Source organism: Camelus ferus, chromosome 7 (genome assembly GCF_009834535.1).
Source record: "Camelus ferus isolate YT-003-E chromosome 7, BCGSAC_Cfer_1.0, whole genome shotgun sequence".
NCBI lineage: Eukaryota > Metazoa > Chordata > Mammalia > Artiodactyla > Camelidae > Camelus > Camelus ferus.
Window position 1 is genome coordinate 4,297,089 of NC_045702.1, and position 27,271 is coordinate 4,324,359.

The 27,271-nt window shown below is 40.5% G+C and overlaps 1 protein-coding gene across 1 annotated transcript; it reads left to right on the forward strand.

The window, feature by feature from the left end:
* The first annotated feature begins 3,267 nt into the window (after positions 1–3,267).
* XRCC2 (X-ray repair cross complementing 2) lies at positions 3,268–24,742 on the forward strand. The gene is made up of 3 exons (XM_032483078.1): positions 3,268–3,398; positions 15,700–15,781; positions 23,741–24,742. Exons 1-3 carry the CDS (start codon positions 3,360–3,362, stop codon positions 24,460–24,462), a joined length of 843 nt encoding a protein of 280 aa, XP_032338969.1. The 5' UTR covers positions 3,268–3,359; the 3' UTR covers positions 24,463–24,742.
* The last annotated feature ends 2,529 nt before the right edge of the window (positions 24,743–27,271 follow it).

The window sequence follows — 27,271 nt, forward strand, 5'->3', positions numbered from 1 at the left end:
CTAACAAGGCATGAAATATCTTAAAGTCAGAAGGAAGGACATGCTCATCTATATTGGCTGCCCTGGGCCACCATTTTTAGACAGTTTTCCTGCCTTCCTCAATTACAATTATACTCCTGCTTCTCTGAGCTTCTGCTTTGCTCACTCAAAACCTTTCATTTATCCTGCTACAGACTGTTTGGTGCGGGTTGTCAAGAACTGTTAAGAGCCTGGGGTTTTGCTCTTCATGCAAGCTAACAAGTCAGCCCGCCACAGTTTCATGGATGGTGACAGACCACACAAAAGTCCAAGTTGGAAACAAAAGATTTTTGTTACTCATAGCAATAGCAGCAGCCAGAATATCAACATTTCCTTGCACTGCCTGTCAGAGCCCCAGGAGCCACAGAGCCATGGGAAAAGGGGAAGGAAACACCTGCACGTGGAGTGGGTTGCATTACAGGAGCAATCTTCAGTTTAGGGAATCCAAATCTTTTATAACGGGCAGTACGCAGGACTGTGCTTTGGTCACTGTACAATGACTTTGACATCTTGCAGAATTAAAAAAAAAATAGACTTTACTTTTCTAAGAGAGGAAATGCAGGGCCCCAGTACAAAAGGGGTTACAGCTGACATATCACCTTCATCAATGCCATCAGAACTGGATTAAGATTTACAGACTTGGGTAGGGGAGCAAATAAGATAATTTGACACATTAAAAACATTTGTCTATTTTTAGAGATTCAGCATCCTGCTTCCATGTGTGGGAGCGGACGGGGGGAAGGCAGGGTAGGTGAACACTGGTGGCGGGAATGCACCAGTTTGTTCACTGTACCTTCTATCACAGTCCTCTAACCCTGCACATGGTAACTGCTGTTACTCAGGCATGTCTTTTCTGGTGTCTCTTTCATGCTCTTTCTTTATATGTATATGTATTATATATATATATTTTTAAAGTATAGTCAGTTTACAACATTGCATTAATTTATGGTGTACAGCATAGTGATTCAGTTATGCACATATATATTCCTTTTCATATTCTTTTTCATTATAGGCTATTACAAGAGATTGAATAAAGTTCCCTGTGCTGTACAGTAGTACCTTGTTGTTTACCTATTTTATATATAGCAGTTAGTCTCTGCAAATCCCAAACTCCCAATTTATCCCTCCATCCCCCTTGCCCTCTGGTAACCATAAGTTTGTTTTCTGTCTGTGAGTCTGTTTCTGTTTTGTAAATAAGCTTGTTTGTGTCATGTTTTTAGATTCCACATGTAAGTGGTATCTTTCACCCTCTTTCCAAGTGCCTTTTCCTCCTAACAACATACAGTATTCCCTTGGAAAGAGTTGAAACAAATAGTTTTTCCATCTCATGTTGCTGTGGTATTTTAGTACTAGTTTTAGGACTCTACAGTGCACCACCCTGAACAACTGCCAGGCAGACCCGTCTCTTCATCTGCCCCTATCAATGTCATCGTGGTGAACAAGAGAGATCTACTGAGTGTTTATTGTATCTTTGGTGCTTTGTTAAGTGATGATCTAAGAAAGCCAGGAAGGTAGGAAGGGAATCCATATTTTGTACCAGGTGCTGGGCTACCTGTTTTAAGAACGTTATTTCACTCAGTCATCACAGCACTGTACTAACTATGGTCCAGAGGGGTAAGTAATCCATATCGTGGTAATAAGTGACTGAACCAGGTTTAAAATTCTAGGTGTATCTGACATCAAAACCCACTTGAGTTAGAAAATTCATCTTGGAATTCAAGAACATTGTAACTCTGGGAGAAGCACTCAGTGCAAAAAAAGAATAGCACCACTATATGCAGAATATGAAATGTGGTTACAGACAACAAGTGCTACAGGAAAATGTCCATACTCTGCGGTGGTGTGGTACTTGGGTCCATCACCCACTTCTGTGTACTCGAATGGACCAAGGTGGGTAACATCTGTTTGGGTACTTGATGTGGGTGCTCTTTTAATTTTCACAAGAGGAATTCAACTTGGATTTCTACTACCTTGTGTAAGCACTTCAAAGAAGAAACATAAGCCCTCAGGCTCAAACTTCTCAACCTCTTTGAGCTCCCTACCCAAAACCGTATCTGCATCTACACCCATTCTTGACTCCTTGTCTCTGGACAAGATGCCCTCCCCCATCTAAAGCTGATTCTTGTACCTCAACTCTCCTTCCTCCTCAGGTCCAACTCCGTCAAGTAACCTTTCTCAGATGGTGTCTTTAACCATTAAGTTGCCACCTGCTCTTTCCTACCAGCATTTAAACATGACCTAGGCTTTGCCTTCTCTTCTTAAAGATTCTTCCTTGATCCTGTATATTTTTTCTATGTATTATATTACTTTCTTCCTTCACAGCCAAGTTTCTTTGAAGAACTGTCTGTATTCAGGGTCTTTGCTTCCTATTTTTCATTAATGTGTTGACCCACTACAATCATTACAGCACAGTAATGTGGGTCAAAATTGTGCCTCAGTTTCCTCACCTGTAAAATGGGGATAATAACAATACCTACCTCATACAACTATGAGGATTAAATGGGTTATTTCATATAAAGCCCTGAGGACAGTGCCTGGCACATACTAAGCACTACAGGTGTTAACCATCATTACAAATATTATAATCATTTCTTAATTACACAGATCCAAGTGTAAGGATAAGAAAAAGAGACCAAAAAGAGAGCCCACCTCAGTTTTGCCCAACTAAACAACAGATACATCTGCTGGAAAGTAAAGTATTTAAAAAACACATCCCAGTAAGTGACTTAATAGGCTGTAAACTCCATTCAGGCATGTCTCTTATTCTTTGTTCTGTTCCCAGAACCTGGCACAAGGTCTCGCATACGGCAATAACTCAATATCCATCTATCAACTATCCACCTAATATCTATCTTAATGGATAGACATCCGGTAACAAACAGTAATAGAATTCTTTATCTCCAGAAAGAACTTGATAAATCTGCTCGATAAATTCGTTTAAATTGAGTGTACTCGTTTCTTTTTTCAGAAGTCACCATGACTCACACGCACAGCCAAAGGCTTTTAACCCAAGAGTGAACAGAGGCCCGCTTGCTCAGTAAATGTTCTGTTAATACTTCTTTTTTTAAAGTACATGCTGCTAGTTTTACCTAATAAAAACAAATTGAGAGGCGAAAATAAAATCACCAGCTGTCTCCCGTCTCCTGGGAGACGGGGTGTGACGTCAGCAGAGCGGGGCGGGCCCAGCCTAGTGCGCATGCCCCCGACGGCGGGCGCAGTGCGCGTGCTCACGCCGGGGTCAGAGGGTCGGCGCCTCTGACTGGCTGTGGAGCCGACGCCGCCCGGTAAATGGCGCTGCGGGCGGGAAGGTTGAGTGGCTGGCGCGCCGAGCCTTCAGGGCTATGTGTAGTGACTTTCAGAGGGCTGAGTCTGGGACGGAGGTGAGAGCCGCCGGGGTGGGAGTCAGGGAGACCAGAACAGGGCTGCGGGCGGGCGAGGGCACGGGGAGGCCGGGGCGCCCCGGGGTGGGGGAGGCGCGCGGGGCCCAGACGCAGGCCGCCCGGAACCTCGCCCCGCAAACCGGTGTCCCCCGGAGCCGCCCCCAGCACCCAGCGGTCCTCGGGGCGCAGGCGGAGGACCCCACTCCGGGGGTACGAGAGCTCACGGGGTGCACTGAAGGGTGTGAAATGCGAGCTCTCTGCTCGCTGGGATGATGCTCCAGACCTGCCCCACGTTGGCCACAGTCAGACATGGTTAGCTGTGCAGGAGAAGCTGGGAAAAGCAGGCCCGCCAGGTGGTTCGTTCCTTGACTTTTCCAGAGCAGCGGTGTTTGAGTAGGCTGCTTCACCTCCTCCCGCTCATGTTTTGGTCCTGGCGTACGGCATCAAGCCCTTGCCATCGCAGTTTACATTTCCAGCCTAAATATCCAGTGCTACACAAGCCATTTGATGCCTGCAAGAATTTATTCAGAAATTGAACCAGCAAGTATCAAGCACTTAACTGGGTGTCAGCCGCTGGTTAGGAACAAGAGTAAGAAACGAAAGAAAGAACTGCTGTCGCAGAGCTGGTAGGGGAGGCTGACTACAAGTTACTGCGCGGGTGCTCCGTCATGCTGGCAGCAGAGAGGCGGGCATCCTGGAAGACTGCCTGGGAGGAGGAGATGACAGCTGAAGTTTTAGGGACCTGTTGAGGTTAGCTTGGCGAGGGGAGGGTGACTTTCGGGGCAGGGAGTTGCAAGGATGTAGGTTCTGTGTTCAGCAGGAGCAGGCCGATTTAGGGGAACTGCGAGTAGTTCTCTGTGGTTGGAACAAAGCTAACGAGGGAAAACAGTGTTAGGAAGTACGTCCTGAGAAATAGGTAGAGGTGGGTTGTGAAGGAGCCTTTGAGCAGGTGAGGGAGAGAAAGCAACACTCAGTAAAATGAGCCTGCAAGCTTTCCCTGGGGAGGGCCAGGTGGTCAACATTTGGGCTTTGCCGGCGGTTCCGTCTCTGTTACAACCACTCAGCTCTAATGTGAAGGCGGCGGTAGATGTGGAAACCAGTGAGCACAGCTGGGTTCCAATAAAACTTTTATTTTTCATGTATTTTCGGTTTTGTTTTGGGGGGGCGATGGGGGAGGTAATTAGGTTTACTTATTTGTTTAGTGGAGGGACTGGGGATTGAACTCAGGACCTTGTGCATGCACTACCTCTGAGCTATATCCTCCCCCCCAAACTTTTACTTTTTTAACCTGGAGGATTTGGCCTCCTGGCCATAGTTCACCAACCCTTGCCCCTTAAGAAGAGAGGCACTTTTTGATGTAAGAACTGCAAAGAGCTATAACCTTATTTATTTATTTTTAAAATCATATTTATCGTTTTCATTGAAGTATAGTCAATTTACAGTATTGTGTTAGTTTCTGGTGTACAACATAGTGATTCAGGTATACATATGTAAATGTATATTCCTCTTCCTGCTTTTCGTTATAGGCTATTACAAGATACTGAATATTGTTCCCTGTGCTGTACAGTAGGACTTAGTTGTTTCAGCCTTACTTATTTAAATGATAATTTGAAAGCCAGGTTAAATTCAGTGACTTCTGGAGTCAGAACATGCCTAGCATCCCAAAAAAAGGAGAGCCCAGTACAGTCAAATCACTGAATGAAGAATTCAGTGTCATATCGCTGGCCGGCCTAGGCTGTCTGGGGACCCTCAGCAGGGTTGTTTCGCTCATACTACTTTGGAGTCGGGTGGGGTGGAGAGGAGAATAGTCAGCTGGGCGATTGGTGCTCCTTTATTCTTTTTCCTTTTTGTCAACAAAACCAACTAAGCAGGTCTCTTTTCCCATAGGCGCTGGGCACCGTATGGCCGTTGCTTTATTTGTTCAGGTTGTGTTTTCTTTCCGTGCACATTCGTCTACGTAATGTTGGAGGCATTGTGTTGAGGAAGATATCTGAGGTCATAAGCTATCCCAAGAAACTGCAATAAGCTACTTAAAAGTCTTAATTCACGAGAATAACCACCCTATAAAACAGCTGACTTTTCCCACATCTTGTGAATATTAGGGAAAAGACATTTCATACAAGAAAACAAAGTTGCAAAGAATATTTTTGTTTAACAGATTCTAGGGATGCATTTTATGGTGGCCCAGATAGCGAGTGGAAAGGTTATATAAGGAGCCTCTGACTATACGAGACTCACATTTGAATGCAGTGTGTGACAGAGTAATCTGTTCTTCCCCTTACTTCCGCCCAGGAGCAATGGCATTTTTGCTTTTATATTCCGCTGAGAGTTATCAGGAGACCTTCACGGTGATCTTGGCAGTATACTGGTGTCATCCACCAAATGGCATCATTTGCACGTGGTTGTTAAGTAGTGGTGCGCTTGACATTTTCTCGAAAATGCAAACGTGCCTTGAGTTTAAAGATAATCAGTGGATAAAAAATTTAAAGTGTCCAGTTTTGGTTGTCATGCACATACTGCTTCTTTTTTCCTTAATTAACTTCACTATAACAGTTCTGTTATATTATTAAAGTAGTGTGTGCTTATGGCAGAAAATTCCAGCAGCACTGATGTGAAAAGTAGAAAACTTCTCCACCCCAGTGATCATTTCCCAAGGCGAATTTTTGTACATTTTCCCGGAAATCTTCTGGTGTCATTTTGGAGGCTGAGATGGATAGTGCTGGGCTGGAAGTTCTGGTCTTGGCTCTGTCAGGAACAAGCTTGGTGATTTTGGTTAAGTTAATAAAACTTGACTTCTATCTTTGTAAAATGGGAGTGGTCGATTATGACTTCTCAGTTCCCTCTCAGCTATACTTCTGGAAGGTGGGTTCTTAATATTTCTTTGTATCCTTTCACTAAGCACAGTGTTCCCTCCATAGGAAACAGCTGATAAATATTTATTAACAATGACTGATTTTCTTTTCTTAGAAAAGGTACAGGGTGACCTTTTTGCCAGAGGCAAATATTCAGTAAGACAAATTTAATATTTATTAAATAATAATATTTCAGTTTTGTGTCATAGACTTAGAACAATGTATGTCCCCTTCTCTCTTCGCTTTTCTTACCCAGAATAGAACAAGTGCTCCTTCGTTGCCATTGTGAATACCTTCAACTTCCTTGTCTCCACATCCTAACCTACTTTCCTAACCATTAAACCCAGCTGTCGACTTTCACTGAGTGTCTCTGCCCACTCAGCTGAATATTGCTAAAGAAAATCACAACTAGGCTGACTGATTTCATTTTAAATTTATAACCATCAGTCTCAAGTGGACTCCCAGTCCACCTATGCTTTTCCAGTAATTAATTCATTTTCTCATTGCAAAACATCTGTCAAGTCCAGCCTTATTCCTGGTTTTCAGACACATCTGTTCTATTATCTTTTTGACATATCCACACGGATGTCCAGTAGGCATCCTGCAGTTAACATGCTCATCACGATTGAATCCTAGATTCAGAGAAAAAACTTTAATATGCTCCAAATTGAAGTCTTGATTTGCCACCACACACGTACACCCACACCTCAACCTGCTTCCTCCCAAGTCTTCCCTGTCTTGTTAAATGGTGAATTTGTTCTACCTGTTGCTCAAGGTAAAAACCTTCAAGTCATTCTTGAGTCCTCTTTTTTCCTCCCTTACCAACCCACAGTCATTAGCAAATCTGTCTTCTAACCTGCAGTATGTATCCTGGGTTTGACCACTCTCACTGTCTTCACTGCAGCGATTCCTATTCCTAATAACCATCACCCACTTGACTGCAGCAGCCCCCCGACTGGTCTCTGCTCCGCCCTGTCCACACTTATTCTAATGTGTAGTCCACATAGTATCCAGGGTGATTCACTCAAAACATAAACAGACTCTACTGCTCCGAGCTTTCCAGAGGCTCATGTGTCATTTGCGGTAAGATCCAGAATCCTGTTTCCTACAGTGACGTGTGACTTGCAAATTGTGTGGTTTGCCCTTCAGCCCCTCCCATGACCTCTGATCTCTTCTGCCTTCCTGATCTCATCTACCGCTCTCTCTCTCACTGCTCTTCCCTCACTGCCTTCACTCTTGTCCCTGCTGGTCCTTGAATGTGCCAGACGGGCATCAGCCTCTGAGCCTTTGCAGTTTCTGTTCACTCCTGCTCTAGATCGCTGTTCCCTCAGAAGCTGACATGGCTCACTTCCTCACTGGCATCAAGTTTCTGCTCACATGCCAACTTAGAGAAGAAGCTTTTCCATCCAGTATAAGGAGGTCCTTCCTACTGTTAATCTTTATTCCTAAAGGAACCTCTGTTTATTCTTCTTAACACTTATGCCTGACATCTTACACTGTTGTCTTCCTCCCCACCCCTCATGCCTGCCATTTAAGGATCGTGGTTGCAGATTTTGTTCTCTGTCGGGTTTACTCCTTTAAGTCTCAGTGTTTAGAACAACATGTAGCCCACAATGGGCACCAATCATTGTTAAATGGATAAATTTCATGCCTTCCTCCTCTTCCTTCTGCCCTCTTTCTGCACTGCCTCATCTGTCATTGATGAAAAAATTCACAGGAACTCCCTTATTTTTTCCTGTTGTCTGTTGCTGATGTCTAGTTTGTTTCTATTATAGTCAAACATACTTTGTGTGATTTCAGTTCTTTTAAATTTGTTGAGGTTTGTTTCATGGCCCAGAATGTAATATATCTTGATTAATATTCCTTGGGCCCTTAAAAAAAAGTACATTCCGCTGCTGTTAGATGGTCCTGTAGATGTGAATTAGATCCTGCTGACTGTATTGTTCAGATCTTCTAGTAAGTCTGTTGTTTGCTGAGAAGTGGGTGTTGAAGCCCCAGCTGTAATTGTGGATTTGTCTGTTAGTCCTTTCAGCTCTGTGAGTCTTTGCTTCATGTATTTTGAGACTCTTTGATGCATGTACATTTAGGATCATACATCTTCCTGGTGGATTGACACTAGGAATTTTATCATTACGTAGTGTCCCTCTTTGTCTCCAGTAATTTTCTTTGCTTGGAAGTCTGCTCTACTGCATAGTAATATAGCAACTCCTGCTTTTTCATCAAGTCTATATTGATAATAATATATGTATTGATTTTCTCTAAATTCCCTCCTGTAAAGTAGAATAAATATTTCTGCGTCTAAGAAAGGGCACCTTCTCCACATGGGATTTGAATTCCATCCACCCCATTCCTCCCCCTCAAGGACATTGCTCCTGCAGATATTCCCACTCCTGTGACCATTTTTCTCCGTCTTCTGCATCTGGAATCTTCTTTTCTACCAGTCGTTTCCATCTGTATCCTAACATAACACAATAAATACCAAATAAGCCAAAAAAAGCTCCCTAGACATCAAATCCCCGTTCAGCCCCATTCCCTTACTCCCCAGCAGAGCAAAGAGTTGTTTGTGCTCTGTGCCCAAACTTCCTTATCTCATTCACTCTTTAGCCCACTGTAACCTGGCTTCTGGCTTCCACCTTCCACTAAAAGTGCTCTTGTCAAGGTTTTCATCAATCTTTATGTTGCCAGATGCTTGTTTATAAGTGCCCCTCCTACTAGACTGAAGTCTAGAAACAGAATTATGTTATTCCTGCAGGCAAGCTGGCAGGACCCAGGAAGGGGCTGATAAGTGTGTGTCTAGTTCCTGCTCACAAAATAATCCACTGGAAAAAGTCTCTCCTTCCCTGGGGATGAGAGGATGAGAGAATAGGGGAGGCAAGGGGGCAAGGAGTAGTGATTTTATTTGGAAAGCCAGCAGACCGAGAAAATGGGGGACTAATGTCCCAAAGAACCATCTTGCCTGAGTTAGAATTCAGGCTTCTTTTATACTAAGAGGAGAGGGAGTAAAGGCAAACATTTCCTGGTTTCAGTCAGCCTCTGGAGGGGATGTGTTAATCCCTTCCTGCAGTCATTCACCGGTGAGCCTGGTAGGGATGCTTCCTGTGAGCTAAACAAAGGTGTTTTAGCTGAATACTCATCACCTGGGAGCAGGGTTCCCAGCTCCTGCAGTTTTGATTGTGTGCTTTACTGTGTCTGGGATCTTGCATATAGTTGATCTTACAGTCTAAATGAAATTTTGAAGCACAGTCTGCTATAACTTCTAGTGAAATCTTAAGAATACATTTAATGAAATTAGTAATTTGTGGATGTCAAATTTAGAATTTAGTCCTTATGAATTCTGCTAGAAATTAATGCTGCTTAGTCAGTTATGTATCTATTTTTCCTTCTTACAGGATGGTTGCTTTTTTTAAAAAATACTAGTTATAAAAGCAGGAGCTCTTCAGGGAATATACTTAGAAACAATGGAATTTAACTATTTAGTATTTGAGTAACAGTTGTCTATTCTATATAATGTAAACAAAAGCTTAATTGAAGAGCCAGATGTAGTACTCTGCCCTGAAAGACAGTTGAGTTTCCTCAGTGGTGAAGGAGCCTAATTCACAAGTGAAAAAGAATTAGTCCTTTAATTTAAGGGACTATCATGATAAGGGCCGGATTTTTCATGGACCACATGCGTGTTAACACAGAGCTGCTTTCCCTGCCTTCCCCCTCATTCTAGCTCCTCTCTTTCTGTTAAAACAGTTACATATGTTTGCCTGAAGTAAACTTCCTCTATATATGTAGTAGAACTACTAAGAATTGTATTCAATCTGTAAGTGGAATCCAGGCCTGTTACAGGGCAGGGTGGGAATATTGGGTTTAGGATGTTTACTTCTTTAGGTCACCTTTTACACTTAACTGGTTTGAAGCCTTGCTGCTGGGGACTGTCTGCAAACAGATTTAATCAAAAAAGGTCAAGGGAAATGAGCCTTTATCCAAATTATATGCACGTGTTTGCCTTAACGTCATTCATTTCTGGTTAATTTGATCTTTAAGCTCTCCTGCGCTAGTGTAAGCCTTTGCATAATTAAATGATGTTTTAAAACATCTGCATGATACATACTTTCTTTAACAGGCATTGAAGGTATATGATTGCCTATAAAACAGACTTTTGTTAGTAAGCATTAAGAACTTTGATGACAGCTGTAAGAATACTCATGGACTTCTGTTCAGCAGAAGTTTAGCATAGATCGTCCACGCATGTAGAAAATCTACATAATTTGAGGTTCTTTTTACTCTCCATCCTAACCCTGATTCTACCCACCTATGTCCTGTTTACCTTCAACTTAACAGGCAGCTACTAAGTTTCTGCCAAATGTAAAGCATTTTGGAATTGGTGGTGAGCCAAGGTAGACCCTTTTCTTTTTAAGCTTTTACATCCAGGTGAGGGAGACTGGCTGGTACTGTGTTAAGTAAGGTAATAACTCATGGAAGGTGGCCCTGAGGAATGTGTAGAATTTTCATTCTTTCAATAGTCTGGGTCTTAGGGAATTTAATTGAGAGAACAGGTAAAGGACATTCCAGGTGGAAAGAAAAAAAGCATTTCTGTATCAGTGAACATTTTGTATGTGTCCGAAAGAACTGTATGCTCAATCCCTCATTCAAAATTAAAGGTACCTCTCACACAGATTACCATCGACTATCTTTTATGCCTTCATAGCATCCCGTATTTATTTCTGTTACAATACCTGCCATGCTGTATTGTACTTTTTAAATCTTTTGGCTCTCCCCTGGTAAATTCTTTGAGGATAGTTACTGTGTCTGTTTTACCTGTGTATCCCCAGTGCCTTACTCAGTTCCTGGAGTACTGTTGACTTACCTGAAATGTTTACCAATGAATATCTGTATTGTTGAGTATTATCCCTTTTGCAGACTGTATGCTTGCTCAGTATTGATGTTGCTGTTGAAACATTTAGGGCTCCTTGTTGGGATAATTTTCTAGACAGGACATCACATTGGTTTGGTCTTTAGCTTAGTAAGTCCAAAAACTGTTTCATCCGGGTACTCAGATTTTGCCCGACTCAGTGACGTGACTGAGGCTCTGTCTCACAGTGGGCAAATTCTGGGCTTGGGGAGCCAGAGAGATCTCGGTTAGATCCTGACTCTGGTGTCTACTTATTTTCTCATCTGAAAAATAGAATGATAACAAATAGAGTTAATGTGACAGTCAAAAGAGATAATGTATGTAAGTTGTGAACCACTGATACCGCAGCAGGTACAAACATTAGCTGTTATTAGATGCTGTTGTTAGGACAATAAAACCTAGCAGATGCTGATTTACAAACCAAATGCCGAATGTAGTAATTTACAACACTAGTGCAACTGCCAAATAGACCAGAATTGTTGTGTCCACTGTGTATTCTCTTCCAGTTAGGAAATTTGGGCTCAGAAAGGTTGCTTAGAGAATCAAGAGAAATAGTTGAATTGTCTTAATAGCTACCATCAGCTGAGCTCTGTTTGCCTGATGTGTTAATCTTCCCTGAAAGGAGCAAACTGTCATGTCAAGCAGAACTTATTAGGGTTCCCTTTACCCTTACTTAACTTACCCTTTGCCCTACTGAAACTCCAGATTGGTTATACCTAGCTTCTTTCAACTCATTCCTCAAATCTGGACAACATTTTTCATTTTAAATTATACAACAGTCAGGTTTATGCCAAAATTTTAGGGTATTTTCTGCTTAGGTTTGGAATATATCCCATCAAGTGACTTCTATAAATTGTTAATTTCCATTATTTGTAAAGTTTCAAGTTCTGGGAGTTACTTTCACTCCCTCTGTATTCAGTATATCCTGCTTTTGGCTTTGTAAAACATTGTTTTGAAAGTTCTTAGTGATGGTTTTCATTCTTTGAAAATGAATTTGACTTTTTAATAATAGGGGAAAGTCAGATGCAAATTGTCAAAGTCAGGCAGTTTGGTAAAAGGAGTAATACTACCTTTTTCTAAGAGTCATGTCAATAAAATTCTAATGCTTTTTTGAATACACAAGGGATTCTCAAGAGATGAGGATTCTAAAATATCTTGAGCAATGGCAGTAAGAGTGAAAAATTGGAGTAACTTCTCAAGTTAATCTTCCTGATAAGGATGTTAGTCATTTGTATGCTTGCTTTTTAAAACACTTTATAGTCATATCCTATGCTCCATCTTGTCCGTGGACGTTTCTCTGTTTTCTCCTTCACCTTGGACTCTCAGCCTTCTAACTCAGTGGTTCTCATACTTTTTAGCTTTAGGGACTGCATTACACATTTTAAAATTATTGGGGATTTCAGAGAGTTGTGGTTTTTGTTTTTTGTTGGTTGTGGGGTTTGTTTGGGTTTTTTTGAGGTGTAATAGACATAACATTATGTTAGTTTCAGGTGTAGAACATAATGATTCATTATTTGTATATATTGCAAAATGATCATCACAGTTGGTCCAGTTAACGTCCATCAGCAAAAGAGCTTTTGTTTATGAGGTTATATCTGTCAATGAAACTGAGAAATTTAAAATACTTACATTTGTGTACCAGTGACCCAACTGAATATACCCAATAATAAACCCATTGAATATTATCAGAAATATTTTTATGAAGAATAGCTATATTTTTCTAAAGAAAAAATGTAGTGAGGAGTGACATGATTTTACATATTTGTAAGTCTCTTTAATGTTTAGCTGAAGAGAAGTTAACTGGGTTTGCATCTCTTTTCTGTATCCAGCCTGTTACTATATGTGGTTCTGGTTAAAGTTGATGAAGACTACCTGCCTCTCACAGTTACATGGTTAGTAAAGGGAGGAGAATTTTAAGAATCTTTTCAGATAACTGTGGATATTCTTCCCTGATACTACACTAAAACTTGACAAGTAGTCATTTTCCTAGAAGTGAATTGCAACATAGGATATGAAATTTATCAATGAACTTTTCATACATTACAACCTACTGATCTGTTTTAAACTTGGAGTGACTCTTAACCCGAAGTGACTTGACATCATACATTGGTCACTTGGAAATATTGGTTCACTGAGTTATACTGATCTTCCAGGTATTGACACATTTTGTTAAATAATTATCCCCTCAAAGTCACATCTGTTAAAGTCACCAGTGATTTCACCAATACCTGAAGTATTGGGAACCTGACAAGCTCACAGTAGTGGATAAAAGTTTCCCAAAATTCAGATTTTATCATTGGCAACAGATACTGTCAGTTCTTTTCCCTAAAAGTGACAGGCTCGCTTTCTTTGTTTTCAATAAAATGTCTGCCAGATTCCAAAGTCTGTATAGTCGTGACTTGTCTGTCGGTCGTTCTTTCAAATTAAAGGTATTCAATGAAAAAGTATCCAGCTCAGATAATCACACAATTGCTTTTCCTAGAGAAAAACCATTGTATTTCAATTCAGAGCAAAAGTGCTTTATCTATATGTGAAGTTAGGGTAAGTCCCCAAGACTGCCTTCACTTTGGACCAATTGCAGAGTTCCAGGTCCTCAAGACCTCGCTCATTCTGACCTCGATTGCCAGCTCACCTGAACTCCGGTGTCCATGGGTCTTCATTGAGGCTGTCATGCAGGCATAGCCGCCCAAACAACCAGCCTCCGGCTCCAGCCCAGGGATACCAGAGGCTGAGCCGACCTGGGGCCCCCACCTCCACTCACACTGTTAGACTGTCTGGTGTGGCTCAGGGTCCCCAGGTAAACAATGACACTTTTATCAGCAGGATATTCCAAGAGGCCTAGAGATTATCTCCCAGAAGCCCAGGGCAAAGGCCGGACCTCTCTGGTCAAGGTTAAATTCTTTCCTACTAACATGCTTCCCATGTCATTACAAGGAATATTTTCAAAAGTACTCAAAGGTCATGATTTAATAGAACTAACACTTTTTACTGCCTCATCAAAAACCATTCTTACATAAAAATAGTTTTGCTTGTTTGGGTTTTTTTTCCTGTGAGTGGTGAAGAATACCGTGTATACTGATGCAGTTTGGTGCCACTGCTGTGAGTGTGCTGGTGCCAACAGTTCTACCCACCTTCGCTGTTGCACCATCAGCGCATTGTCAGCTTAGTGAAAAAGATGATGTCTTAGTATTTATGAGAACAACTGACACCACAGGTGCATGCTTGGAGCCTCGGCTGTAATTCAGAGCACTCTCCTCCTCGTGTAGTTAGCAGTCTTAGCTTGTGGAGTAAAACCTCATCTCCTAGAGGACCTACCTGCAGGTTCTTTGAGGGCAGCTTAATGCACAGAACCTTTTCATCACTGCAGGAATTCTTTCTGAAGCTCTTACTTCTGTTTAAAAAAAACAAACAAACTATAAAGGATAAGTGCTTTTCTTCCATTTGTGATGTGCTTTTGTTGTTCTATAGAAGGGTTATCTAATCTGTGTCGCTCCTTAGAACCTTGAGAATCAACTTTGATTACGTTTCCGTTGTCAGTCTGGGAATTCTGCTTGCTGTGGTCCTAACTCTGTCTTGGTGCAGGGCACTCCTCCTCCAGGTTAGCGCGACAGACTCCAGCCTTTTCTCCACTACTGCCTTTCCTCTCACACCCACCCCCTAGTAGCCACCAGGATGATCTGTTTGAAATGCAGATAACACCTCATACTTACACAGTGCTTGCTCTGTGCCAGGCGCTCTTGAAACACTACTAATGAGAAACCTCAGGCCTAGAGAAGTGACCCAGCAGGTCTGGTTCTCGAGTCCCAGCTCTCTACTCTTCAGCTGTTGTAGACTGCTTCTTAAAACCCCTTGCTCTTACTGCAAGCCAAAGAGCAAACTGCTAAACGTGGCATCCAAGACCTTTCACGACCTCACTTCTGTTCTTTTATGACTTCATTGTCTCCTGCCTGTTTCACGCCACCAGCTCTAGCAGTTCAAACTTCCTTCCAGCTGGCCTGTGCGCACTGCTGTTTATAACCTTTGCACCTCGGCTGACGTGGTCCCATCTGCCAGTTATGCCTGGCTCTGCCCTGTTCACCTCACGAATTCAAGCTGGAGCTTCTCAGGGACGTTTTTCTCCACCTTTCTCCATTGTCTCCTCCCTTTACTTTCCCTAGGTGAGGGCTGACAGGATAGTGGGCAGACAGAAGAAAATGCTGGTAACTGTGTAACAAGTGTGGTAAGTGGAGTGAGAAAGAGAATTATAAGGAGTAGGGAAGATAGACCCCTTGCAGTTAGCAGTGTGGGCCTGTATCCAAACTACACATCAGCTCCTTTGAGGGCAGCGACTCTACCACCAGTGTTTGGTACATAAACAAAAAATAAAGTATTTTCTGAATAAATGAACACAATTTTTTCTCCTAAATTGTATTTCCTATTTCGTAATTTCCTCCAGATCCTCAACATTATGAAAAGTTATAGACTTTTGGAAAAATTGTATATGTCAATTTCTAGGATTTTGTATTTTTAGATAATGAGTTTTCTTCCCTTTTTTTTTCTCTTTTACAAGCTCCTTGCCCGACTGGAAGGCAGAAGTTCCTTGAAAGACATAGAACCATATCTGTTTGCTGATGAAGATTCACCTGTGCATGGTAAAAACACAATCTCCAGCCAAAATATAAATTAAGTTTTATAAGACAAGTTTTTTCTGACATATATTCATATATATACACATATTCTTGGCAAGAGCCTAGATGGCTTAAACTGTGAAGTTAAAACCTGAGAAAGAGATTGCGGTGGGACACTTCCAAGCCTTTGCTGGCGGTGTCAGATGAGATGAAGTTTGGTTTATCTGCAGTAAATCTTCAGAACAAACAAGCTCCTTAGTCCCAACACAGTTTGTGGGAGTTTTGTTATTACTGAGTTTTTATTCTTTAGAAGTTTGAGAATCACAGGGAAGTCCTTAGGTACCTGGCTGTTCTGTTAATATTTTCGTGGCAGGGAAACTATATACCCACTGGTTCTATCAGCACTTCTACACTAGGGGAAACTGATAACGAAGTAGTGTGCTTAGGTCGTTCTTTCTCTTTTAATGCAGCAGCTTTAAAGAAGAGAATTCACCCGTCTAAAGTGTACAGTTCACACACACATGCAGCTGTCACCACAGTCAACTGTAGAACATTTTCTTCACCCCAGAAAGAAGCCCTGCCTGATAGTGTCGCTCCTCACTCCCTCTCACACCCCTTAACTCTGCGCAACCGCTCGTCTTCTTTCTGCCTGTCCGGGTTTGCCTTTTCTGGACATTGCACATAATCGGAATCATAGGGCATGCGGTCTCTTATAACTGATTTCCTTCACTTTGCTTGATTCACCACATTGTAGCATGCGTCAGTAGTTCATTCTGTTTTATTGGATAATACTCTCTTGTGTAGATACACCACATTTTATTTATCCATTCATCAGTTGATGGACATTTGGGTTGTTTCTGCTTTTTGGTTGTAATGAAGAATGCTGTGGTTATTTTGTGTACGAGTGTTTCTGTGGAGATGCATTTTCAGTTGTCTTGGGTAATACCAATGAGAGGGACTGCCAAGCTGTATGGGGACTCTGTGTTCAACCTTTGGTGAAATTGCCAGACTATTTTCCAAGGCAGCTGCTTTGGAAATTGCCACATTTTCCTTGTCACCATCAGCAAAGTGTATGAGTGTTCCAATTTCCCCACATCCTGCAAACATGTTATTGTCTGTCTTTTTGACGATAGCCTTCCTAGTGAGTATGAAGTGATGCCTCCTTGTGGTTTTGATTTACATTTCCCTGATGGCTAATGGTGTTAAGCATGGTGCATGTGCTTTTCGGCAATTTGTATGTGTACTTTGGAGAAATTCAGATCTTTTGCCCGTTTACAAAACTGGGTTTTCTTTTTACTGAGTTATGAATCCTTTATATATTCTAGATAGAAGTCCCTTATCAAATACGTGATTTTTACATATTTTCTCCCATTCTGTATGTTGTCTTTTCACTATCTTGATGGCCTCCATTGAAGCGCAAAGTTATTAATTTTGATGAAGTCCCTCAATTTATCTATGCTTTTCTTGATCATGCTTTTGATATCATAGCTGAGACGCCATTACCTAATCCACGGTCAAGAAGATTTACAGCTGTTGTTATTGCAACTGATTTCTGTTTTTATTTTCTGATCAGAGAACATACTTATTTGATTTCAGTCTCTTTAAATTTATCGAGACTTGTTTTATGGCCAAATATATGATCTGTCCTGGAGAATGTTCCATGTGCACTTGAGAAGAATATGTGTTCTGCTGTAGTTGGGTCAAGTGTTTTATTGATGTCTCTTGGTTCTAGTTGGTTTTCAGTGTTGTTCAGGTATTCTGTTTCCTTGCTGACCTTCTGTCCAGTTGTTCTATCCATTATTGCAAGTGGGGTATTGAGTCTGACTATTGGTGAATTGTCTATTTCTCCCTTTGGTTCAGTTTTTGTGGGCTTCATGTGTTGTTGGGCATATATACATTTATTATCATTATTATATCTTATTGATGGATTGACTTATGTTATAAAATTCATCTCACACCCATTAGAATGGCTACTATCAAAAAAAAAAGTGTTGGTGAGTCGGTGGACAATTTAGTACCCTTGTGTTGATGGGACTGTAAAATGGTGCAGCCATTATGGAAAACAGTCTGGAGGTTCCTCAAAAAATAAATAATAGAACTACCATATGATCCACCAGTTGTACTTCTGGGTGTATATCCAAGAGAATTGAAAGCAGGGGATTGAACAGGTATTTGCACACCTATGTTCATAGCAGCACTATTCAAAACAGCTAAGAAACGGAAGCAACTCAGATGTTTGTTGACAGATGAATGGATAAAGAAAAATCATATATACATACAATGGAATACTATTCAGCCTTAAAAAGGAAGGGTATTTTGACACATGCTACAACACAGATGAGCCTTGAGGACATGCCAAGTGAAATAAACCAGTCACAAAAAGAAAAATACTACTGGTCCCACTTAACATGAAGCACCTAAAATAGTCAGATTCATAGAAACAGAAGGTAGAATGGTGATCACCAGGGACTGGGGAGAAGGGAGAAAGGGAGAGCTGTTGTCTAATGGTTACAGGTTTTCAGTTTTGCGAGATGAAAAAGTTCTGTAGACTGCTTCACAACAATGTGAATGTACTTAACACTACTGAACTGCACACTTAAAAATGGCAAAGATGGTAAATTTTATGTTGCTTTTTACCACAATAAAAAACACAACATCCTTGTCTCTATAACAATTTTTGTCTTAAAGTGTGTTTTGTCTGATGATAGTGCAGCCACTTCAGCTCTACTGGTTACCATTTGCGTAGTATCTCTTTTTCTGCCTGTTTACTGTCAACCTTGTGACTTGGGATGTAAAGTGTGCCCATTGTAGACAACCTATAGTTGGATCATGTTTTTTATTCCATTTTGTCAATTTTTGCCATTTGTTTGGATTTTTTAATCCATTTATTATCATCAGTTAAAGTTTATGCCCACCATTTTGCTGTCTGTTTCATGTGTGTCTTATATCTTTTTTGTTTCTCTGTTCCTCTCTTACTGTCTTCTTTTGTGTTAAATAGGCATTTCTAGTGTTCCATTTTAATTCCTTGTCATTATTTTTACTTTTTGAGTTATTTACCTCATGATTGCCCTGAGGATTACAATGAACATCTTAATTGATAACAATCTAATTGGATTAAGTACCATCTTAATTTCAATATTTTATAAGAACTTTGGTAATGTATCATTCCATTCCTACCCCCTTCTTTGTACTGTTAGACATTATGTATTTATACATTATATATAGTTATAATACTGAAGTATATACTTAAACACACTTAAAATTATTAAAAATCATTAGAATTATTTAATGCAGTTTTATCTTAAATGAGACAAAAAAAGAGTTAACAGGTATAAAACACGCTTATACTGTCTTTTATATTTACCATGTAGTTATATTTACCTGTGTTCTTTATTGACTCGTTTGGATTTAAGTTCCTCTCTCCTCCTTTCCTTCATCCTGAAGGACTCCCTTTGGTATTTCCTGCAGAGCAGATCTGTTAGCAGAAAATTCTAAACTATCAAGAATAAATGACAAATTTTCGTCAAACATATCAGACAAAATATTGAACTATCTATTCTCTCTGTCAGGATGTTAAGTTGAGCCTTATGAAACTGTCATTGAAACATGGATTTGAAAAACAGCTTATACATTTGAATATTACATTTATAGAAACTTTAAAAACATGTTCAGCCACTAAAAAAAAATGTTTACTTAAAATGAATAGATTTTAGAGCTATAAAACTGGTTAGATGAGTACTCATCAGAGCAATAGCAGACGTAAGACTAGGATTATAAGGATTGTTTGTCAACAACAGCAGTTGATGAGAAGCTGTTACAGGGTAGCTCAGAGTGAGTCAGTAAGAGACTTAGGGGTTACAGCAGTTTACAGTGCTATATGGTAAACATAGTTTTAATGCTTTTTTTGGGTGGTAGTTACTCAGTACCACATAGAAGCTCATTGCCTCTTAAGTGCTGTAATGATTGTATTCTGCAAATTTAACATATTTGTTATAAAATTAGTAGGCTGTACCAAGATGATGTATTTTTTGGCTTTTCTTTCTTTTCCTTATTTGAAGGCTCTTTTAGATTGGTAAACTCACTCTGACAATCTGTTACCCAAACCCCTTAACAGCATTCTATTTGTAAGAGTAACTAACAAGGCCAAACCATCCAGATTTTCTGATTTAGTTTAATTTGTTGAGTGTCAAACTGTAGAGGTGGGATTTTTTTTTTCTTTAGCTGCAAGTTGTCATACTCAATGCTTTGATTGGACTAGGGTGAGATTTTTTGTAACAGCTCGAAGAAACATGAAATAGTGACTTAAAATACAGTTAAATGGACCATGTCTCCTATATAGAACGTAATGCTTGGATACAATTTTTGATCTTATGATTAGACAGTAAATGAAAATCAATGAAACTGAGTCCAATTCATCATTAAACATATTTGTAGGGAATCTAGTTCAAGAACCTTAGTGATAATATTCATGTGTAATTTCCAGGTTTGCAGATTTTTCTTACCCAGTTGTTATAAATGACCTTTTTATCTGCTTTGCTGTTAATCTGTAGAAGAAGACTGTTTCTATCTACCTAATAATCTCCTGGCCAACCTTAAACTTTGTCTGAGTTTAAGTCATGCTGAACCAAGGATCTAAGGAACCATTATATATATTTCTTATTTAATGTATGGGTTTAGAAAGCCTTGGTAAGCCCTGCTGGAGAGTGTTCACAAAGCACCAGAACTCTTGTAGGTTATGCTGAGAGGTGTTTATGAGCACCACCCCATCTCCAAGAAAATATTTGGCAAAGTTTTCATTTTTTCCCTATTCCGAGAATTCTGGAAAATATCCAGAGATAACTATCTCAGTTACCCTCTGACCAATAACTTGTGTTTCTATCTCCCTGTGGAATCCCTGCTCTTCTATTTCAGAATGTGTTACATTTCTCTTACCTTAAATTATCTTCACTTGACTCTCCAGCCACATGAAACTGCTTTTGAATTTTTTGTGCTTTTTAAATGAGCCTAAACCATTGTGTCCTTTTTCTAATTCCTCGTGTATCCCCGCCTTCCTACAGTGTGATTTCCATCCTTGCCTTTAGTCTGAAGGCAGGGACTGCTCCCGGTGGTGCCTTTTCAGTCTGTCTTCTAAGTATCTCAGTTTTTACAGTTCAGTTCATAAAATAATGTTTATGTTAAATGTGCTTTTGAAAACAACACATTTACTGCTGTAAGTTTACCATCCAGGACCAGTTCAGTGATCTGTTCCCTACCTCTCCCCTGCCATTTTCTTTATTTTTAGAACTTTTCTGCTACATTTAGTATTATTTAGTACTATTTCATTTTCTCGAAACCTTCTTTTGTGTTCTGTGTTGTTTTTTGCTCCTGATTTTTCTGTTAAATTTCTGTTTTATCTGTGTTCCTGCTGACTCCTCTAACTGTGGGTGTAGTCTGAGAATTGAGTTTTGGCCCTCTGTCTTAATTTTAGGTGTACTCCCACCCCACAAAGAGCTTTCTGTTCTGTTTCTCTGTAGCTTACTCCCAGTCACACCTTTGCCTGGGACTCCCTGCCATACCTGCTACCTTTCAAAGTGCCATATTCCAAAATTGACCGCTGGGCCTTTAATCTTCCCCAAATCAGCACTTACATTTTCGTTCTTTAGATTTCTTTCGAGAAGTTCTTAAGAAGGTTAAGCCAATGAAGTGCATTCAGAAGATACTGTGCTTTATATGCTGGGGATTCAGGTCCCAACCTTGAAGTCACGAGCAGGAAATATAACCAGGGAGATGGGCAGGGTCTGTAGCGTGCTAAGTACAATGGTGGAGGGTGGTCAGGGTTGATTTGTCCACCCCCGAGTGTGGTCATTAGGGTCCAGTGAGGTAGAAGTCGTCCCCTGCCACGTGTAGAGTGCTGAAGGCAGGGTGACCGCTGCGATGCTGTGCCTGCCTGCGTTTCTGGGGACGGGAGGCCAGGTTTGGTGCTGCCTGCCTGTTGTGCCCTCACACCGCTTTCAGATTCATCTTGCTACACTGTGTCTTCAGCTTTCCTTCACTGCCGTTAATACTTGTTCAGGGTTAATGTGTCTCCATCTGCTGCACGTAGCTTGTCCTCTTCCTTATAACATAGGGCAGTAAAAGACTTGGAGGCAGGGGTAAGATTTCCACTCAGCTCCTCAGTTATGTAAGTAGGAGAGGGTAACCTGAACATCTGGTTGAGTGTGGTTTTCGTCACCATGTTAACTTTTAATAAGAGCAGCCATGAACAACTGTTAAATGTGAAAACAGTTTCACTCCTTGAGGCTGATACCTTGTGGGGAGACGTGAGGGAATCTTTCTAATTAAAATCTTTTATGTATTTATTTTTTATTTGAGGGGAAGGTAATTGATTTTTAATGGTGGTACTAGGGATGGAATCCAGGACTTCATGCTTGCTAGGCATGCGCTCTACCACTGAGCTATCCCCTCCCCCTCTAATTAAAATCTTGAATTGCAAATTGTACATAAGAATATAGGGAAAATTGGCTGAAGTTTCATATTACCTTAAATATGTGCTGGTGGCAAACTGCTAGATTTCTTACACATTATTTGTGATTGTTCCAGCATAAAATGGTTTGTCAGTAATAACAGGAAATAAAGTAACTGGATTCTCAGATAGACCATAACTTGTTTGGAACCTGAGAATCTGCTTTTTAACATGTTTCCAGTTACATAGTTTAGCCATAAATTTAATGGCAAACAAACAAGAATTGGAAGGCCACTGTTTAGAGTGGATTTTAATAGCTTTGGAGACAGGACAGTTTCCCCAGGTGTTTTATTTAACGTGTCCTGTCCTCAATGAAAGAGAGTTATTAGAACCTGTATAGAGAGAGATTTGGAGTCTTTAAAGTTCAGAGTAGTTGACTTTGATTTATAATGTGGAAAATAATTCACAATGCAGATGTCGTTTCAGCAAGACCATTTCAGAGATACTCACTATAGCAGGGAGTAACTGAAGGCAGCTTGGACCTGTGTAGGGAGTTTTCACCTGAGGGGTGCTGTTGGCATTTAGGACCTGAGAGCTGTGGGCTCTTACTGCTCTGCTTGTGTGAATCTGCACAGTCAAGAATTGTTCCACCCATTATGACAACAACATTGAGAAGCCCTAATTATGGATTGATTCAACTGCATGTGACAGAAATCCAACCTAGCAGCCTATGAGCTAGAGGCTTATTTTCCACCCGTTGGTACCGAGGCAGGCTGTGCGTCGTTGGCACACAGGGTTCCGTGTTGTCATCCAAGTCCTGGACATGCCTAGTCTTCCTGCTCCACCCTTTTCGGGGATCTGCCCTCTTTGGTGTGAACCCGGCATCCTCGCTGTTCCAAGATGACTGCTGCACCAGAGGAGGGAGTGGCAGAGCAGAAGTGGCACCTGTCTCAGGGCAGCAAAAGTTAGAAACCCCAGCAGACATCCACTGTGTTTCACTGGATACAACTCTGATACCTGCTGACCTATCTTTGCAAGGAAAACTAAGAAAAATAGTTTTTAAGCTGGGCACATTGCCTTCCCCCCATATTGGGGTTTTAAACTTAAGGAAAAAGGAGGAAATGGATATTGGAAAATCAACTACCAGAAATGGCGTGTATCATGGGTCAGTATCTCTTTAAAAGACCCTAGACCTGTGGCACGTTATGCTTAATGCTGCAGTATTGCGAGTTTAATTCTGTGTATGCAGGCCCATCCCCAGCAGATGCCGTTGGGCCCATTTCAACCATGTTGTTTTGTTTTTCAAATTTTCTTGGTGCTAATTAATAGCCAGCACCTCTCTCAGAGGTGAAATTTAATGATTTAACTTCCCTATTTATTTGTGTTTGCTTCTACGAATCCATTTGGGCAAGTGGATTTAGATTTTCTTTCAAAAGAATATTTCAGTAAATTTTTTTTAAACATTTTTGCAGACTTCTCATTTCTTAGCCTACCATTATTGTGCTGCTGCATTTTGACCGACATTTTTAAATTTTACACAGGTGCTATTCTTGAATTTCATGGTCCAGAAGGAACAGGAAAAACAGAGATGCTTTATCACTTAACAGCACGATGTATACTTCCAAAATCGGAAGGTGGACTGGAAGTAGAAGTCTTATTTATTGACACGGATTACCACTTTGACATGCTTCGGCTTGTTACAGTTCTTGAGCACAGACTGTCCCAAAGTTCTGAAGAAGTGATAAAGCATTGCCTCGGGAGACTCTCTCTGGTCTACTGCAGTAGTAGCACGCAGCTGCTTCTCACGCTGTACTCGCTAGAAACCATGTTTTGTCGTCACCCCTCCCTCTGCCTTCTGATTTTGGATAGCCTGTCGGCTTTTTATTGGATAGACCGTGTCAATGGAGGAGAAAGTGTTAACTTACAGGAGTCTGTTCTGAAGAAATGTTCTCAACTCTTAGAGAAACTTGTAAATGAGTATCGATTGGTTCTTTTTGCAACAACACAAAGTATAATGCAGAAAACCGCAAACTCAGCAGAAGGTCCTTCTTGTGCCTCTAACCGTCCGAGTGATGCGGAGCTAGACTATCGGCCCTACCTCTGTAAGGCGTGGCAGCAAGCGGTGAAGCACAGGATCTTTTTCTTCAAACATGATGATTCTAAAACCAGCAACCAATTTTCTTTAGTTTCACGTCATTTAAAAAGTAACAATTTAAGAAAACATTTTTTTATTATCAGAGAAAGTGGCGTTGAGTTTTGTTGATATGTATCATAAAATAGTCTTTGAGGGGAATATTAAGCAAGTTTTAAAAGTCTTTAGTAGGCTAAAATGATTTGATTCTAAAGTTTTAAACTCTCAGGGAATTTAACATGACAGTATTTCTACACAAGGTGGATTTCTTAAACTAGTACCGTTTAAGCCTGTTCTGTTCCTAGGTTGTGAAGATTATTCAGAGTGATAATAATAATTAAACTGTATATGATTAAGTTGTTTAAAAACTAAATAAGACTCATTTCAGTCCAAATAAAATGGAGTTTTATAACTTTGTGTCACATTTCTGGAATTCAATTCAATACTTGTTTAGGAAAGTTGAAATGCATTTCTGAGTTTTCACATGTAACTCATTTAGGAAGCTGTGAATTTGAAAAACGTTTCTGTAGAGCTGTTATTTCTGTAAAAGGGATGAAAACAAAGAGCCTACCCAGTTTGCAGTTTGCCTTTCATACCAAAGACTATGGGAAGTCAGAGCATTTTGACCTGAGTTGCAGTGAATTCCTAGATGGAGCCACATTATGGGTGGGTTTCTATATAATTTTTTAAATACTGGGAAATAAGATACCCAATCAAGGAATTCTGTGAAGATTGAAATTTTCATCTCCTCCTTGTTAAGTGATAGGCAAATGCTGAAACTGTATTAGAATGTTATGTTACTAGTGTTTTCTTACCCAGTTAGAAGAGTTCCCACATACCCTGAAATGAATGGAATTGTTCCCAGCTGAGATCTGGGCGAGGCTCTATATGCTTTGGTCCCTAATGGCCAGAATGGGCACATGCACCTCAAGGGGGACAGAAGGTAATGTATTTTATAACTTTGATTTGTGCATTCTAATCTGAGAGAAGATTGAATTTTATCAGTATTGATGCTCTGACCCCAGCACTCCCTCGGTCTCTGTGTTAGATTGCCTGTGTCACGTGTGTATTTGAGGTGCCCTGTGGGAAAGGTGGGAAGAATGGACAGTGGTGTGTTCTCACGGGTGTGTTGATTTATATGTAACCTGTGTAGGCGAAACTGTCTAACCGTACCTTCACTTAGCTAACAAAGATTCTTTATAAGGGCTTAAAAGGACAGTCCTCATAATGCAGGCAGAATGGGTGTCACATACGCTGTGTGTCCCCTGGGCTTCCTCTAGCCTGCCTGCAGTTCCAAACCCTGAGACTTCTGAAGGTGTCTCCTGGATGCCAGAGCCCCCCGGGCTGCGTATGGGCCGGGCCAGGTTCTGGTAGGTAAATACTCCGCTTCCTCCCCCTCCCCGCTGTCACGGTGCCCCTGGGATTGTCTCCCTGGTGAACAAGTCCCTGTCTAGGAACTACTTTGTTGTCGAGGGTGGGCGGTGGGGACCAAACTGTTGGCAGACAATAAAAAATCGTCAGACTTACAGCCCTTCTGGGCCCAATGTTTGCTGCTCAGCCACATAATGGAATGTTAAATGATGGCATCTTTTTTTTTTTAAGTTTTTTTTGGGGGGCGAGGGGCAGTGGGAGGTAATTTGGTTTATTTATTTTTAGAGGAGGTACTGAGGAGTGAACCCAGGACTTCGTACATGCTAAGCATTGCGCTCTACCGCTTGAGCTATACCCTGCCCCTAAAATGATGGCATTCTGTTGGCAATCAAGTTAAATTACACTGGATCACATTACTGTCATTCACACCCATTTACCAATATGCCCTCAAAGTGTTATCTTTCCATTAATGTATTTTAAAATATTTTAAGATACTTATTTTATTCATAGTCCATCCTTTTTAATTTATATTTTTGTGTATTTTATTACATGCAATATGTTACACATAAGAAATTTATAAATACTTATATATTAGGGGAGTATGCATTTATTTTTCCCTTTGATAAGAATGTGGCGGGGTGGGTAGAGCTCAGTGGCAGAGTGTGTGCCTAGCATCCATGAAATCCTGAGTTCAATCCCCAGTACCTCTATTTAAAAAAAGTAAATAAATAAACCTAATTACCCTCCTCCACTGCCAAAAAAGACAAACCAGAAAACTCCCAGTAAATGCATATGTGCTTACTCTGAAAGAAAAAAAAAACAATAAAACACATTTTTTTTTTTAAGGTGTGTGATTAGTAAGGTTGACAATCTCTTGCTATACTTGAGAGTACTTCTTTAGCTGTTATGGAAATGCTCTTACCCTCCCCTGTCAAGTCCAGGGAATTTGTTACATGCATTTACAAAAAACTTAGCAACTCTTAGCAGAATTGTGGCCTCGAATATGATAGGAGTTTCCATTTCCCCTCTGTATAAATGAAGCGCTAATTTAATGGACTGTTATTCACAGATTGATAACTTATTCTTCAGGAACATGATTAAAAAATAATGAATTTTATTAACTTAAATTATCAATTATATATTAATGTGTCAGACCAAAGACTTAGTTATCTTTAAAAGATTTGTTATCTGACATGTTGGAAGGAATTAAGAATCCTGGTTAATAAAAAATTCTTTTAAACTAAAAGTTACACCAATGGGATTTCTTGAACACTGTGGAAAACTTAATACTTGTAAAAAGAATCATCCTTAAAGAGACAGAAACGGCACATCCTAAGTAACACAGATCAGATGACGGGATGCTAGGCAGAACCAGAAGAGTAAGAGGAGCAAGTGATTACAAGTCTTAGGGTATTTATCCTGTTCACCTGTTAGGAAAAAAGGCGAGGGGAATTATAAAATATGTTTCTTACTGGTGAGCTTCTCAGGACGATCATTGTGAGAAATCTAATTTTTATAAAATGCATATGAAGGAGAACAGTATAGCTCAGTGGTAGAGCACATGCTTAAC